This window comes from Numida meleagris, chromosome 9 (assembly GCF_002078875.1).
Source record: "Numida meleagris isolate 19003 breed g44 Domestic line chromosome 9, NumMel1.0, whole genome shotgun sequence".
NCBI lineage: Eukaryota > Metazoa > Chordata > Aves > Galliformes > Numididae > Numida > Numida meleagris.
In genome coordinates this window covers 11148795-11167060 of record NC_034417.1, presented here as the reverse complement: position 1 = coordinate 11167060, position 18266 = coordinate 11148795, and the positions used below count along the sequence as shown (strand labels likewise).

At 39.4% G+C, this 18266-nt stretch overlaps 1 protein-coding gene across 14 annotated transcripts in view; it reads right to left on the bottom strand.

The window, feature by feature from the left end:
- ADAMTSL3 (ADAMTS like 3) overlaps positions 1-18266 on the bottom strand; it is a 215349-nt gene that overhangs the window by 86100 nt on the left and 110983 nt on the right. For 13 of the 14 annotated variants that reach the window (XR_002441939.1, XM_021407714.1, XM_021407716.1 and 10 more), the window contains one exon: positions 11692-11928. Coding sequence is in view for 13 of the 14 variants with exons in the window: in XM_021407714.1 (XP_021263389.1) it covers positions 11692-11928 (237 nt within the window). In the remaining variant the exon portion in view is untranslated. Of the gene's footprint in view, positions 1-11691; positions 11929-18266 lie in introns of those variants that run through there. The other variant, XM_021407725.1, reaches the window with a different exon arrangement.

The following is an 18266-nucleotide window of genomic DNA, read 5'->3' as shown; positions in this document are numbered from 1 at the left end:
CGGCTGCTAATGCAAGGGATTTAGTTAGAGGAAAAGCTTTACAGCTCCCCTGCCAGCAAATGTAGCATGTCTGACAAGATCTATGCACCTCTGTGGAGTTCTTTCCAAGATTGTGTTTATATCAACTATTATGAGTATACAATGATATCCCAGGATACAATTCAAAAAATAACTCAAAGTAGGATCACAATTTAGGCCCGAAATGAGCACAACATCTCAGACTGTTCAGCATTAAGCACCCAAAAAAATCCTGCAGAATTTTATGTGACAAGCCTCCAATTTAGAGGTAGTTCAGTAAGTGTGCAAACCATACATCAGCACTAAGGGAAGGGGGTACTTTAAAGCTGAGTGTCTAGAGTTGACCTATTGCATTTGTTTGTAAAACTTTGACAGCAAAGAGTTTCTCACACAAGCTGGACAGCCATGGATCACACTAAAATAGAAAGAAGCTGTAAGGTGTAGCTTAAGAAATCAGGCCCCTGGCACATCACCAAGGACTATAAATAAAGGTAGTAATGCTTTTCAAGAAAAGGGTAGATGTGGCTTAGGAATGTGGTTTAGTGGGCATGGTGGTGATGGGTTCTAGATGGTGGTGGTGATGTTGGACTAGATGATCTTAGCGGTCTTTTCCAACCTGAATGATCCCGTGATTCTACCTTAGCCAGTAACCTTACTAGAAAAACAGTGGCAGTGTTCAAGGAGATGTTTTGAGGAGTATGTGTGTATGTGTGTGCAGAGCTATAACAAGGTCTAGAAAGTGATGTATGGCAACAGCCTTCCCCATCTCACACAGCACTGCAGCAAGCCAAAGGGGTCTGGTAATTTTCATGATTAAGGTGTTTGTTAGGGTTAATTTGCCCCACATTGGTAGTTGTTTACAGAGCAAAGGGATCAGCTATAAATATTATAGGCAGATTGGGAAAACATCTGCACGCTTTTAGGGTACGGTCAAAAATAATTCTATTAGGTGATATTAACATAAACTGCATAAATGAAACAAGTGACAATACAAACCATGTAATGGAAGTTTTGGGACCTCATCACATTAAAATAATAATAAAAGAAAAGTCACAGATTGAAAAATGATACAAATATTGTAAAGACTACATTGCAAGTGAGTTCCCCTACACAAATAAACAGCTGGGGAAATATTGACCATTGTTTAACAAAATAAAGAACACATGGAAATTTAAATTAAAAATTCTGAGACAATTACTTTGTGTATTTAATAAACTGGTAATGAGGAGATATCTATGAATTGGAACAGAGTGAGATTCTTTTCAAACTGATGCATGATATGTGACTGTTTTAGGACATTACAATATGTTGTTTATGTTTTCTTCAAAATGCAGAAGAGTTTCTGTTTGTCACAAGCAGCTAGGATAGAAAGCATTTAGTTCAGCAGGGAGCAGAAATACTCATCTGCTGCAACAAACTTTTAAACCAGGCTATGCTATTGTGAAATGCACTACTGAAGGGTGTTAAATGTTTGTAGCATGCTTAGAATGCTCATGTGAGTTCAGAAAGGCAAAGGAAGAGCAAAAGGTCAGGGTATAAAATATAGTAATACAGATGAAAGATTAATGAAATTGCTGCTGTGTTAGAGGTGACTGTGGAACATTACAAATATCTTTGCAGATATAAATCCCCAGAAATCGCTCAGATGCTTCCACAGATGTTTCTTTAACATTTAGTAGGGTTTCAAGATGAGGCTTTAGACTTAAATGAAGAAATGAATATGGCATGTTAATTCTGATTTATGAAGGTCAAAATATAATCTGTTAAAGTCAAGGTCCTTCCTTTCTTAAGGAAATATTTATAGTTAACTATGATGAAAAAAGTACTGCAAAGTGACAAATTTACAACAGATTCCCATACAGCAAAAAAGCTCTGTAATAAAAACCTGGCAAACCCCAATCCTCCTTCAGTGTACCCTTAATGAACATAAACACAAACATGGACTAGGAACTGCCCATGCAGAGCTCAATGCACAGTCAGGTTTTGAAATTTTAGTTTTTGCCTGTTGCTTTAGGCCCTTGTAATGTGGTTATTCCTTCAACTGACTGCTCATCTCCATCTGCAGGCACTCTCTTTCAACATAGCTATGACACCATTTTTTATAGAATACACTCCAGGGACATAAGTTGTCAATTTTAAAAGTATTATGCGTCAATCATAAAAATATTTTTGGAATGCCTAAGATTCAAGATTATATGCTTTGAATAAGGAGCCTGAAGATATACTCACGCTTCACATAACAAGAACACTGAGGTGAAACATGAGAAAAAAACCCAAGATTTTACATAACGAGCACCGAGTGTTAAGTATCACTACTGCTATTGAAAATATGAAATTATATGTAGCAGTAGATAGAATTATATAAAATATTTCCATCTGGAAAAGGACTCCCTGCTTCTCTGGTCCTCTGGATCAAGAGATCTAGGTATAGTCAGATAAGACAAACATACTAAGTTGTCTAAATGGAAGTAGCTACAAAAAAAACCAAACAAAACAAAAGAAAAAAAACTACTGTTTGTACTTGTGGCAGATAAATAAATTCGGTGAAGTTGCACTAGTTTCATTCTTTCTCCCTACCACATCTTAGACTATTTAAATATTCAGCAAATATCCATGCTTAAAATGAGTATGTGTTAAATGCTACTATACTATTCTCAAATGACTCTAATAGTATTTTTGATTGATAGTCTCATTTATCAGTGACAATTAAAAGGATAACATCAGTGAATTACATTTTTCAGTGCTCTATTTTTGCCCAAAAACAGGCATAGATCATTGTCAGGGAGGGAAGCTCTTTATCAATGCGACTGGCTTTAATAAAATAGAAAATCAATTATCAACATCTAACAGTGACATAATTAGCATCCTTCTAGAGTTGCTTCACAAACTACGCAATGGTTAGAGAAATCCAGATGAAGTCTACTCTCGTACATTTGCACTTTTGTTTTTTCACTGGCCTGGCAATTTCAAAAGATGCACATCTGCGTGTACTCATGAAATAGACTACAAATGGAATAGTCGCATAAATGTACGGATGGCATTTAGTCAAATTCAACAAAAGTAGGAAATCCAGCCAACAATTTAAGGAGAAGTGCCCAATTTGACTAAAGCATGAAAGAAGTAAGGAACCGCACTACAGAATGCAGAAATGGAGATAATTATACTTATTCTCAAAGATACAGCAGGGTTATTCTACAAGGTGAACCTTTTCCTCAAGGCCTGAACAGTCTGTAATTACCCTGGTACATGTTGCCCAGTAGCTTTCATTGTGAAATATTCATGTAACAGATCAGTTACTGGCCATTCTCAGTGAGTGGAATCCTGTATTGGTTGGATCACTGCTACTGATCTGCTGAAGGGTGTAAAGACTGAAAGGTGTGAACCCAGGTGCAGTTGACTTCCGCTGCCAATGAAATTTGTTAAAATGTGAAAAATATTGAGTGATAATTGAGTGAATATTACACCAACGAGATCCAACAATGGGATTGAATGGCCATACCACCAGGACAGTAGCGCTCACGCTGTCATAACAAAATTATTTATTTCTCTCTTGTGAGAGATCAGAATTCAGATTGAAATGGAACAAAAACATCTACACATTTTCAATGGTTATCAGTCAGCACTGCACAAAGTACAAGGTGCCATCTGAATTGTTTCTGGCAAAAATCATCTTCTCCAAGTCAATCCCAGGTATTTATACAAACTGGGGGAAGAACTCCTTGAGAGCAGCCCTGTGGAGAGGGACTTGGGGGTCCTGGTGGACGAGAAGCTGGACATGAGCCAGCAGTGTGCGCTGGCAGCCCGGAAGGCCAACTATGTTCTGGGCTGCATTAAAAGAGGAGTGGCCAGCAGGGAGGGGGAGGTGGTGGTCCTCCTCTACTCAGCTGTTGTGAGGCCCCATCTGGAGTACTGCGTCCAGGCCTGGGGCCCTCAGTACAAGAAAGACGTGGAGCTCTTGGAACAAGTTCAGAGGAGGACGACTAAGATGATCAGAGGGCTGGAGTACCTCTCCTATGAGGAAAGGTTGAGGGAACCAGGCTTGTTTAGTTTGGAAAAGAGAAGGCTCCGGGGAGACCTCATTGTGGCCTTCCAATACTTGAAGGGAGCGTATAAACAGGAGGGGGAACGATTGTTCACGAGGGTGGATAGCGATAGGACAAGGGGGAATAGTTTTAAACTGAGACAGGGGAGATGTAGGTTAGATATTAGGAGGAAGTTTTTCACACAGGGGGTGGTGATACACTGGAACAGGTTGCCCAGGGAGCTTGTGGATGCCCCGTCCCTGGAGGCATTCAAGGCCAGGCTGGACGTGGCTCTGGGCAGCCTGGTCTAGTGGTTGGTGACCCTGCACTCAGCAGGGGGGGTTGAAACTCGATGATCTTTGAGGTCCTTTTCAACCCAGGCCATTCTATGATTCTACGATTCTATGACTGTAACTCAACTAAGAAAGGACATATATTTTATTCCGATGTTTAGCAGTAAAAAAAGAAAAAAAAAAAGAAAAAAGTGAAAAATCCTTACATGCTCACTAAAATAAATCTATATTGCAGTTTCTTAGAATCACTCTCAAGAGAGAAAATTGAAGTCCTCAGGGTCTTGATCACAAGAAAAAGCATTTCTATTTCTACAGACAGACATACTAAAAATTCCAAAACTCAGAAAAATTAAATCTGTATTTAACTATACAGGCACATCTGCTATCCCACTACACAAATCTCACTGCATCAGTGTCAGCTCTTAACTTCATTTTCTCCTGCCCTACTTGCTTTACCACAGAATCACAGAGCAGGCGGATGCTGGGAATGTCTGCATCCACACAACAAATAATTAATTTTAAATATGGCTGTGGGAATTTATGGCAATAAAAACATAAGTATAAAATTCATCATGGGAAAGTTCTGCTCTGCCTTAGTCAGTATTTTCCATTTGCCCTGCTGTAGAACCCAGAGGCTGACATTCAGAGCACATCTATTCATTTACTTTGCAATCTATGCTCATTTCCCTTGCTTTGTGATAGCTTCAGCTTGTAGCTTATTTCTACACAGATAAAATATGTCCATAGAGAGAATATACAGTAAAAACTCCCACTCTTTCCCATGCTCATCATCAACAAGTAAATGAGATTCTACAAACAGGGAGAGATAACAAGACATTCCTCCAATTCAGAATGTTACTTTTATTTATTTATTTAGAAGAAGACTTTCTACTTTCAGGTATTATCCTGCTTTATCCTCACTGAAGATTTAATTTGGTCTGAGACATGATTTTGTCCTCATATGGCCCTTTCACACAACTCTATTACTAAGCTCAGCCTATCAGAGGCCGAACTGTAGCTTTGGGTCTCACTTCTCTGCCACGGAGCCAGCACAGGTCAGCAGCAGCCCCAAGAAGCTGACCTGGCCATCAGCATCTCCTAAGAAGCAGAACATGGCCCCTTCAGGGACCTTGGGCATGCACTGACAGTGTCCCTGCCCATCACTGCATGGCAGGTGAAGCAGCAGCCCCAGCTGTCCAGGCATTAGTAGAAGTAAGAAAGTGTCTCTTGTGTGTTTTCAGTTGTTCATAGATGAGAAAGCAAGGAGTAAGGCCAAAGTGTGTCAAAATCTAAAACTCAGAACAGAAGCCAATAAATAATCAGAATGACAGGCACAAACAGACATACCATGATGTTCAAGTTTCACAGCCCTCAATACATAGAAAAAGAATGCAAAGCAATAAAAACAAAAGATAAAATATACAGTGCATAAAATTCATTGTGTATAAAAGGGCTTCTGAAAGGACTTTCCACATATTTCTGCAAACATTTTATATGTGAACACAAGAAGCTAAGGAGCGTTCCACAATTCTGCAAATCCACTTCTATCAAATAAAGCAGTGTTTCCAAAACATGTAAGTCTTCCTGCAGGATCTGCCACGTGCTGTAGCAGCTGAGAGCACATAGGACCACCCAGCAGGAGAGCAAGTACCCTTTCCTACATGGTTCTCATTTTAAAAAATGCGCACACACAGACACAGAGGGTAGGATGCAAATTCCCACTGGGCTTCCTGTTTGTGAGACTGCTTTTGAAAAAGAAATCAATATACGTAATCAAATTGCTTTGCTGACTTTCTAACTGGTTCCAGCCACATCTGCCACAGCACTGGGGAGTCTGAAGGCTCTAGTTCAACAAGATACCCAAATCATGAATTACTGTGCTGACTTTATCACGCTCAACGCTGCAGGACCTTGCTAGGCTGGGAAATAAAATCATATTTATACAAGGCTCACTGAAACAAAACAAAACTTGGCAAAGAATCACTTAGAAAAAGAGACATAGATAAGGAACTGGAGATCAGAAGGAACTCACCCCTAATCTGACAGAAAGGATAAATTTAGACAGTAAGAAATCCCTGTAGGCAGTAATCCTCCATCAGAAACAGCGGTGTGGAGAAAAACAGAAGGTCTGAAAAGAGATGACAATTTCTAGCAACAGTGAACAGCTGCTAAGTAAAAGCAAGTGATTCCAAATGTCATTTTCAGTGTCTGAGAGCACCCCACTGCTACCTGCCACAAAAGCCCTCCTGCAAGTTGCCAGCAACATCAAGTGAGCCAGTATCCCAGTGCAGGCTGGGACATGAGAAGTGTTGGAGCTCAGTCCTTACAGTGCAGTCTGCTGGTTTGGGCAGTGCTGAGAGTCTCCATGGGAGAGGAAGCCAAGGCTGGGAGGCTGCAGAGCGGGACTTTGGCAGGTCAGGCAGGACGTGGTAACCCGTGCTCAGCACAGCCCTCTCCTTCCATGGGACTTCTGGAGAGGCACCAATGTTTCCCAGCTGAGTTGCAGCTGGAGTTCCCACTCGGTTTAATGAGATGTCACGTGTATAGTTACATGAAGATTTTGATATGTAGCTCTTTGGGCTAGAAAGATTTATTGAATCTATGTGAGCAGCTCCCATGGTCACTCTGGATAAGGTCCAGCCTGCCAGCCCCAGTGCCTGCAGAAATATGTAGATGAAGTACGGGTCTCTGCATGGGGATCCCTGCACTGTGTGCTACTTAATGGCACCTGGGGAAGGATGCAATATAAAGGCTGGAATAACAGTAAGCTGCCTCAAAATCAATTCCTCCCATAAGTTACTTTAGGTGTGAAGGCTAAAGAGATGAAAGATAAAAATTGTAATGTGGACTTTTTTATTTTTAAATATAAGGAAGAGCCTGTAAGTGGTTTGTTGCTGTTTTTTTGTTTGTTGTTCTTGTTGTTGTTTTTTCCTGAAGTCCTTTTATACTACTGTTCAAGGACAAACTACTCCAGCAGTCTTGGGAAACATTATCTTAAGTAAAACATCACCTTCAGTATGATTACTGTGAAGAGTAAGAATTAGAAGGTATAAATCTAGGAAGCTATTTAACTCCTGAAATTCAGATTAAATACTAGAGTAAACTCGGGAAGGAAAAGAAGACAAAATTAGTTTTTTTAAGGAACCAAATCCCTCCTTTAAAAACAAAATATTATTTGATGCCTCATTATGCATTATAAGAATAAAAAAATAGAAACTACTGAAAAATAGATTTGTAGATTCTTCTCCTACATATACTTTTAAATGAGATGAAATCCTTTACTCTTTGCTGTGCTTTTTACTGGAAAGTCTGAAGTAATATGGGATGGAAAAGAAATGTCCCTTTCTAAGTATCTGAACACCAAACCTCTTGTGCATTTTGGGCAGTCCTTTAACACACTTACAAGCAAAAAGAAGTATCCACAGGAACCCACAGGGATGTACACAAAACAATCAAAGTGAACACTGTGAGAAAGCAGCTCTCAGAACAGAGGGAGACAGAATGAGAAGAAGCTATTAACCCACTAACATTTTAAGTTTTAACCGTAAGCAGTGCTCATGCAAGGTCATGAAAAAACATGCTGTCTTCCAAAGCCTTACAGCAACAGCTTGCAATGAAAACTGACAGATATTTACATCAAGGGTAAGAGCACTTTGGTGGCAAGTGTGTGAGATACCTTCTTGGTATATCATGACATACGACAGAAACACAGAGCATGGCAGAAGTCAGTGGCACTCCACTTGACATATGAGATGTGTTCTAATGTCAGCTAAATTTATGCCATATGCTACAAAGCATAGTGTAGTGTCTGCCTTTTCTGGAACACGGACAACTCACTGACACTAAATGGAAAGTTCACTGGAGGATTTACATCATCTTTGACCTAATTGTGACAGCCTAGGACAGAACTACTCGGGCTGCTCCTTAGGACTGGTGATGTGTGGTTTGGGGTGATGTGTGTATTTATTGTCCAAACACATTACTCCAGATTAGGAAAATTATCAGTGTAACTATTTTAGGTACTGAAACAAGACCCAATTCTGCATTCTGGTAGAGAAAAAAAATCACAAACGAGAATTAAAAACAAAAACCAAGGCCAGGCAGGGCCCCAACGCAGGCGGAGTAACTGGGTAAGTGTTGCCCACACATGTCTGACATGCAGATGTTTTTAAATGTCTCCACCCACATCCAGATGGGCACAGCAGGAATATATTATACGAAAAAATGTGTTGGGAGTTCAGCAGAGACTACAAAAAATATCAGAAGTTAAGTGTGAAAATCCTCCCGACAGTGAAGTTTTGACCTATTCCTATTTAGCACAAAAACCCCAGATATTTGCTTTGGTAACAGAAGAAAGGCAGTAGCAAACAAAAACAATAAATAAAATGAAATAACAATTAAAAAAAAGGTTTGGTTGAATTAAGGCTCAAACAACCCAAAAGTGTCTTATTAATTTTCCCAGTAAAGTTTTCCCTGCTTCACCACCCTCACATTTTACTTTCCCCGAAGACACAAAACTCTTACCCAGGGAGCGGTTTTGCTGTTCCATGATTTTTTTTTTTTTTTTTTTTGACCCTGTTATTTAGTTTGGGTCTACTTGTTAAGGGAAATGCAAAGAATCAGAATTGAAGCTGGACAGCAGGATCTTAATGTCTCTGTACATTTAAATTCATGCTCTGCCCAAGAGATTGGTGGAACAAGAATCCGAGATATAAACTTTGTGATGCATCCCTTTCTTACCAAGAGGAAGGAAGTGGATGAAGTGCTCACGGTGGGGAAAACTGAGATCTTATAAAACTTGCCAACTCTCTGAGACAATCAATGAGCAAAACCAGCACCAGTTGGAAAAGGACTCAGGCAATGCAGTTTCCTTACACTAACTCTTCAGTGCTCCCAGGCATAAAAGCGAAGATATCCACATCAGCAATATGACATGTTTATTTAGATGAGTTCACTGTAAAAATGCTTGCCAAGTTATTTACGAGCTGTGCCAAGTATATGTCAGAACCCAACAGACTGATCTTATAGCAACAATCCTGGAGAATCAAGTTGTTTGCTGTCTCTCTCCCGCTCTCTCTTAACAGCAGTTGACTAAACAACAATATTTTTCCAGGAAAGATTAGATGTCAATTTGTTTTCTTTTCCTGCTTAAACAGAAGTAGTGACAAAGACTGGAGTCAGTTTCTGAGGAAGCCCTCCCCAGGGCAGTCCCTTTCACAAGGAACCAACATTTCCACTCTGCCTCACAAAGAGAAAAAGGTTATTCAAACAACCAGGGACTTTAAAGGTCTTCAGTAAATAAAACTGCGAGTGTTGATAACAGCAAAACTACTTAAAAACAAACAAACAAACAAAACCTCTAAGCTGTTCTTGCAAGACCTCAAAGAAGGGCTACATGAGATTCAGCATAATACTTCTGTGCTGCAATAGATGCAAACAGCAGAGGTTTCTGTAGATATATCATCTGCAAAATGCGTTGATACCCTCTCTGCTGAAAGTTTGTATTAAATAAGGAGACATCACTAACAATATGCAAATGAAATGTATTATTTTGCAAGTGCTTCCAGTGTTTATAGAGGTACATCCTATCTAAATACACAGTGTAATGAACACTGTTGGACACTACTGTGAAATACTGTTGACAAATGTTGTCTCTTGAAGGGCAAAACTGTAAGGAATTCTTCAATTACAGAGGCAGCAGATGCATTGTGTGTTGGCATGACTGGTATTGCAAGTGCAGCATACATAGAAGCCACAAAACTCATAGCAATGTCCAGATCACATATTAATGCTGCTGTCACCTGCACACCGCTCCTCTGCCAAACATGTTGTATTTTCCCCTATGATGGAGTTATTTTGCTCATCAGGCTATAGACTGTATTTTTGAGCTGCATACATTTTAGGCATTTAACAGAACAAGTCATTTGCAGAGAGAAAAAAACTAATTGTAATAATATATCAATAACATACAATTAATTCAATTACAACTTCAGCCTGTGTAGTAATGTTTACCACCCTTGGAAAAACTCAGAATGACTGACTCCAAGTTATCAAGTACAAAATTGCTTCAGAAAGTTGTTATGTTAAGCTATTTATAGCACCTATAAGGGTCTCTTATACACTTGGTATGCAGGGCACATTTGTACATTTGCTGTGGCTGTGCAAGGATAAGCGCCATGGCTGCTTCCAATTGCCCAAAGCCTTTCAGCTGACACAGCAAAGGTGGTGATACAGAGACTAGGCAGACAGGGAGAAAAGTAGGGGTAGGACTGGTTGGAACTAGGAACAATGCTGAATGGCCATCATCTGGCTAGTACTAAAATTGGGATGAAAAATGATGATATTCAAGCCAAAGATCTGTGATGCTGCCTTCTCTCATAAATTTCTGTTCCCCAGTTACTAAGGCAGCACAAAATACTGGGATCCTATGCTGCTGTCTGGCTTTGCTTCAAGGTCGCCAGGAGGCTAGGGCTCCTGATCGAAGGCAGCCAATAAAGATACAACACCTCCTGACAAGGTGCTAAGACTGGAGATGAGAAAAAGCAAAGAAGTAGTTTCAGCTCGTTCTGTGTGAAGTATTACCCATCTGCCAACCAGTTTTGTTCTGGCACTTGGAGCTTCTGACCCAATTATCAGATTCCTGGGAACATCTATCTTAAGTGGCTGGATCTTGAAAGCCTGAGACTACCTCTTCCATCAAAGAATAACCCTGATGAAGTCATGTAAATCAAGAGTTCGGCAGCTGAGCTAGCCTTGTTTCTTATTTTTAATGCTTTTACCAGAGGCAGAACCTCTCCTCTAGAACTGAAATCTATAAAGTGAAAATATACAAAACGGATTGCAGGAACTTAGGATTCAGATCTTTCAAATGTACCTTATTAAAAAAAGAAATACTACTACTGTGGGCATATTCAGTGCATAGACTAGGAGCTCCTTAAAGAAATGAAGAGACAAGAGTAACACGTATAACAAGCATACACACACACACATCATTCTCAGCGGGAGCCCATAATATGTCAAATTTTCTCCTTAGTAGAGTTCATGAGATACAAGACTCAGAGAAGGAGATTATAACTAGTTTCTGTAATTTTTGCATGACTAAAAATTACAGTGAAAGTAGAAGAATGAGTGAATGTTATTGACCTCTTATTTATGTATAAAAGTATCAGTGGCAAAGATAGTCAGGAACTTCTGCATGCAAGAGAAAGGCAAGTTATCTACAATCCAGCAGGCATTCCTTGCAGATACTTCTAAAGAAAACTGATGCATAATGATGAAAAACAACCAGGGAGCGTCCACTTCTTGTCCAGAAGTACCTCTCAACAAAAGTCACATTCAGATTTCCATCATGAACATACCTGGCATATTCCGCTAATGCACATATCCAGTGATTCTGTATTGCATCGAGTACCATCTAGTACTTTTGGGGCAAGCTCCACAATCAAGTTCTTTCCCAGAGCTTGACACTTCAGGGCACACGGTGCAGTGGGGTCATTATACACGGGGATCCACTCATAAAAATGCCCCTGGTACTTGACATCATTGTAGGCTGAACATTGTTGTGCTCGGAAGTCACCAACATCTGAAGGGCAGTCCTGAAAACAAACCAAAGGAAATAATTTCTAAAAATAGGCAGCCCTCTGCATTTGTAGGAGTTATCTGAAGAATTATGCAGAATCTTTTAAGGCATGCTCAAGAACTGATCTGCTATCACAAATACGTCACAGTGTTCCATTGTGTGCATTAATACAATTTATGTTGCTTAATCCATTGCTTGTAGTACAGACATACAGACTTGTAACAGAATATTGCCTGTATTCCAGTAATAGCACAACTGATACATGAGAATAATTAAAAATGCCACCTTTATGACACTATGTGATACATTCACTTTTAAAATCTGGTCCTGTGATAAGAATTACCTTCTAAAGGAATCCATGCCTTTTAAAGTACTACAGCGAGATAACTGATATTTAATATTTTTCTTCCCAATAGCTTTTTCAAAGCATTCTGCACTCATTCATCAGTTCATATGCCTGAGTAATGACAGATGTATTTTACTGCTACTTACCCATAAAGAAATGAAAATGTGTCTGATAGTTGCTCAGTATTGCTCAGAAATGGGGCAAGAGGATTAGGAGGGGACATCAGTGCCTTTTCCTTCAGTACAATTACAAAAAGGTCTTCATCTCCAGCGAAAATTAAAAACTTATTTTGTTGAAATAAAATAGACTTTACATTGGTGTTGATCTAAGGAGATAGTTCTACAGTTCATTCCACACACAGCCTCAGTATATATAGATGAAACACCAAACACGAGAAATGCCTCTTTAACAATGTTTGAAATGAAATATTCCAAGATATTTCTTCTGTACAAAACACTGCACCCAATGACATTAATATTAAGCTACAGTGACAGGAAAGAAGATGAATACTGATTTATTCAAAAAGAACTTTACCAAAGTACCAACAAAGGAGTTAGTGTGTCAAACAATATCTCACTCTCATTTAAAAGTATGTCCAGTGTCAAACAGTCCATATGCCAGACCAAGAATTCCAGCTGCACATACAAGCCAGCTGTGAGGCTGGTTTTAACAAAGATTTGTTTTCATTGGATATAAGTCTGAAAGATTGTGATTTGTTCCCTGAAAAAAAAAAAAAAACTAACAAAGGGCAAGTGCATCACTACAGTTTAAAACATACATGAGAAAAGTACAAATTCCACTCCAATGCCCTCAACAATATTGTCCTGATACCATTTTGTACATATGAGTCTGAGTGAGCTGGTAGTGCATTAGCTCAATACCTTGCCTGTACCCTAGGTTTTTTTCTTTCACCGTAGGAAACAGAAATACCTCTGGCTCATTTGTAGCCTACAAAAAACTTCTAAAATCAGTGGTGTTCTTATGGAGCAACACATGGGGCTTTTGTAGTGTGCACTCAGCAATTCACTCAGCATTCCCAGCAGTGCTTTGCAGCACTGTCCAGTACTACAGATTAGAGTGAAAATAAGTCAAAATCATGCTAATATATTTTGTATTACATTTAATCTGGGATAATTCTAGTTAATAAAATGAAATCTGACAAGGAAAAATTGCAGTTACTGTAAATCTTCAGGTGCTTTATCTCTACAGAACTCCATAAGAGAGCACTTCTGAAAACATCAAGAAAATACTGTTAGAAATCACCCCTATTTACTGTCACTTCAAAGAAAGCCACCACATTTGCATGGGTGTAAATGAGAGCAGAAATTGGCTCTGACTTATCTGTCACCTCCCATTTACCACAACGGCAAGTCTAAAAAGCAGAGAGGACATCAGAGTTTTTATGTGGATACCATATGGTTTTCCACCATTGTAAATAAAGGAGCAGCTAATGAAAAAATAGTTGATGTTAGATTCAAGTGAAGTTAGAAGCAACATTTTGGAGTAGTGTTATTCCACCACAATACAGAGCTAGATTTTCATCACAAAGAACTAAAGCACTCTGTACACTCTGTAGAACAGGCAGAGCCATGTCCCTGGGCCGGGTTTTGACAAGCTGCTGTTACAACTCATTATCACGACGTCTTGGTGCAGTGCCAAGAAACAAACACCACAATGTCAGGATGTCAATCCATGGTTACTGTATGTTTCTCAGTGATTCAACACAATGCAGCTCCTTCCTTCCACTCACTTCCTGACTGCTTGAGAACAAGTGAATTCTCATCTCCCCGTTCAGCTTTGGCATCTTCAAAGCACGGAAAGCAATTGTGGCGTTCCATTCATATGCCAGCCCCACCTGCTTTACTTTTGAGCTGTGTTCAAAAGCAGGAGCATAAAAAGGGCATCACAGAGGGATATCAAAGGGCTGAAATTATCATCCTTTACATTCTGTCAGAATTTGAGTGGCAACCAAGTTCAGATGCCTGTTTTCCTTGCAACAATATCTAGCTATATAAAGAAAGGAGTTTATAATCTAAACAGAAAGATGAGTAAGCGCAGAAAGAAATGTAATCAAGACAACAAGAGGTCTCAGAAACTTCAGATTGATTCCATTGGAGTAGATAAGAAAAGTGAGAAGGAGCTTAAATGGAAGGAAGGACAGGTGAGGGGCAAGATGTGCGAGACGTGGGCAAGGGAGAAACAGGGGAAGTGGCAAGGCCACCTTGTCAGCCAGCGGTACGTGGGCCCCCATCTTACTCACTCTGTCCTTTCGGTTTTAATCTATTTCAGATATCAATTCACTTCCTTTGTTCCCTCTACCCTATCAATATTCCACATTTTTTTTTCCTGTTTGGTAAATATTTTTGCTACCAACTTCAGCATTTTTCAGATTTTCGAATATTTCAGGAATAGCTTTTTGCCTTATGCTCAATCCACCAAACCACAGCCAGACCACTTGTAGGTTCACACACTGTGTAAGGAGCTGAACACACAGCTATGATGCCTAATATTTGAGAATGCTGGCAAAATAATCATATCCAGATTTTATAGTGGAATTAAGTCTATTTTTGACATGAGTTATGTACATGGTATTAGGCAGATCTGAAAAAGATGGTTCAGACACGACTACTATAAAGGTTAAAAAATATACATGTGTATATATGCACTCCCATTCTTTTTGTGACAGAAGATTTAAACTACTGCAGTCAAGGGCTGGCTTCCTATGAAATGTATTGGTTTTGTTTTGGCAGTCACTTACTCTTGGTCTTTGAAAACAAATCTAACCTGAGAAATCTGTATCTTTGTAGGCAATGTTCGTATACCAAATATGAAAGTTGTATCAGACCCTGTGATTCCTGCCAACAATTACACTGCTGAAAAAAAGCACAAAAAGGCAGCAAGAAAATTCCCAGTAAAAATGATGACACCAAAGCAAGTCTAGTCCTTTGTCTAGCTTGGTTCTTTGAATCTCATTTTGTTGAAACCTAGCCAAAAGCAATGAAGTCATTGTTTTGTTTTCTTTTTGAAATTAGCTTCAGGTTCTATGTTACTCATAGGCAATTTTCAGGCCACTTCTGAGTAAAAGCAAGATACCTGAACTAGAAACCCTAGCCAGGAGAGCTAAGGGTACATCAGCATTATGAAATAAAAAATAAATGAGAAGATTAGACAGAAACTACATAACTCAAGATGAAGTATTGTAAGAATAGAGCAGACACAGCTGAGCCAAGATTTTCTGGTTGGGGTAGGTGATCTGGTTAATGAACGGATACTGGGACAATAATTTGAAGAATATATTGAACAGGTGTAAGCATTATTTGTATATAATAAAAGGTTATATTGGAATTAAATGTGAGAAAATCTGCTACAAAATAGTGTTTTTTTCTTACTGTGGGAGAGTCATTCTGCCTTACATGGAAGTGACTTTTTGGCACATAAGAATGCAAAATTTATGGGGAAATGGCCTAAATAACTTGTTCTATGAATAAGACCCTAAAGGATTATCTTAAACACTTCCATATAGTGTACATCATAGCATTAGAATGTAACAGTATATACAAAAATGGAAATATAAAAAAGTGGTTTAAGAAAGACTGAAAATCTCACTGAACAGTGTACAATGAATAGTTTAGATAGTTTATTTCTCTAAAGTTTCTGTAGGAAAACCTGAAAGCACACATGTAGCTTCAAGAAATCCTGTACCCAGCATACTATTTACAATGGAAAGACAAGCAGGCTAAACATACGCCTTAATAAACTCAGCAATTATTTTGTTGTTAAGACCCTGAATTAATTTTTTGATTGAAATATCACTAATATTATTCTGGAGCTATGCTTGAGTTCAATGAACTTATTACTATTCAATTACAAGTCCAGATGAAACCAATTTTCTGGTAAAATGATTCTTGTTCTTTTCATTAGAATGACACACACATTAAGTTGTGCTTCATTTGTACTCCTCAATATAGATGTTAGTGGTGTAATGTATCATGTAGCAAAATTACATTTGCAGACAATTTTACACAGTGTATATATACTGGATGTCTCCTGTGGTTATCAGTAATACCTAATAATATGGAAAGAAGCGAGTTTAAACTCTTAATTTTCAGACTAAAATTTTACTCTTAAAGCGAGAAGCATTCATTAGAAATAATGCTTTGGGGAAAATTATATCATTTGAAACAGAACAGGTCTAGCCCTAGGTTGGTATTAGGTGTAAGCTCCCATTTCAAGGTTAAATCAGGTCTAATACTCAGTTTGAATTCAGTGAGGCCAATTTCAAAGATCAACTTTCCACTGTACTAACAGTGGAAATCTCATGAAATTTATTTTTCTCATGAGTTCTCCATTATCTGATCTATAATCTAGGAAAAACAGTTCCTGAGAGATTCTGGCTCTATCTGAACTAAAATGGAAACCCGACCACTCTCAGACATGCCCCAAAAGCAGAACTGTAAATGCAGCTTCCTGTCTGGAAATTAACATTTGAATCATCATAAATTCAAACAGATTCGCATACAAGATGCTAGCCACTTATCGCTTTAAAATAAGTCCTAAAGTTATAAAACAGGTCCCAGTGACTTCAGAAAAACCCCCTTGGAGTTCAGAAAGGATATGGTAATCATCTTAATTTTCTCTATAATGACGCATACGAGTGCCTTCATTCTCACCATAGATTTTTACTGCGTAGTTCTTAAAGCAACCAGTGTCTGCAACTGCTCAAATACATCCTAAAAGCATGCAGGCCTCTGCTTATAGCAGAAGTTATGGACAAATTGATCTCATCTTTCTGCTTTTTCTGCACACTATGTGGTTTTGTATTCCTTTCACTGGAGGACCAAGGGCTATGCTATGTTGAATTGGCGCTGTTGCACTGGAAGCTGTAGTGCACAACATCAAACAGAGATGTATTACTGTATAGAACGCAAATGACTTATCTAGCAAACATTTAGACAGTGGCTGTTTGTTTATTGCTTCCATACTGACTGGTTTATCTAGCTTATCACACAGCTTTAAAAGATTATGAGTCTTCCGTGCATGACATTTTTATTTCTGAGGTAAAGGCACTGTGCAGTGAAGGTAGGCCTTTGCTTCTGAAAGGTCAAATGACAGAGTTTGTCTCCAGGATCTGCCTTCTGCATGCACTTGGCCAGAATTATTAATCACTTCCACTGATTTCTGCCAGCAGAAACTCTGGCTGTGGGCTGCTGTGGTGGAAAATCCATCCAACACCTAGGAGCAGAGTTAGAGCAGTTTGAGGTGCTAGCAGGCCTTGCTCCTGAGGAGGAGGGCAGAAGCCAACTGGCACAGAAGAAGCCTTAGGTGTGGCAAACCGAAGAGTGGAGATGGCCAGTTCTCCCAGGAGATGCCCTGATTCAACACACACACTGAGCCAGCTCCAGGCCTCCTCAGGAGCACACGTCATACTTCCCGGCTGCTGCCCCTGGCAGAAATCCTGAGGCTGGCAGCAATATGACCAGTGCCTGCTCTTGCCTGGGTATAACTGAACTCAAGGGAACAGCAGGGCTCACCTTTTTAGGGGTGTTTGTGTGTCAAGTGTTGCTTTCCTCCCAGAGCCAGAAGCAAATGAACGAAGTGCACTACAGAAAAGCAGATAACGTGCTTTGCCCATCTTCCCTCTTCGAATGGGACTATAAAGGCACCATATTGTATTCTTGGGTAACCCATGCCAGGAGGTGCCTGCAGATCATAAACCAGTGCCTTATGAATCACTGTGTTTGCACACGAGGTCTGCTATCGGCGGTATCACAAAATCCTGCTCACCTTGAGCACACTACAACATCTGGGGTGAGCGAAGGCAGCTGTTTAAACAGCATAAAGCATCACTGCAAATCAGTGGAGCACAAGTCATGAAGTATGCCATATGTGACTGGTTTTCATAAAATGTGTCTGTAAAAATAAAGTTTCATTGCATCATAGTAACAGCAACTGCTTTTTCAAATCTCCAGCTTCATATTCAGCCACAGAAATGGTCTATGCCAGTGTAC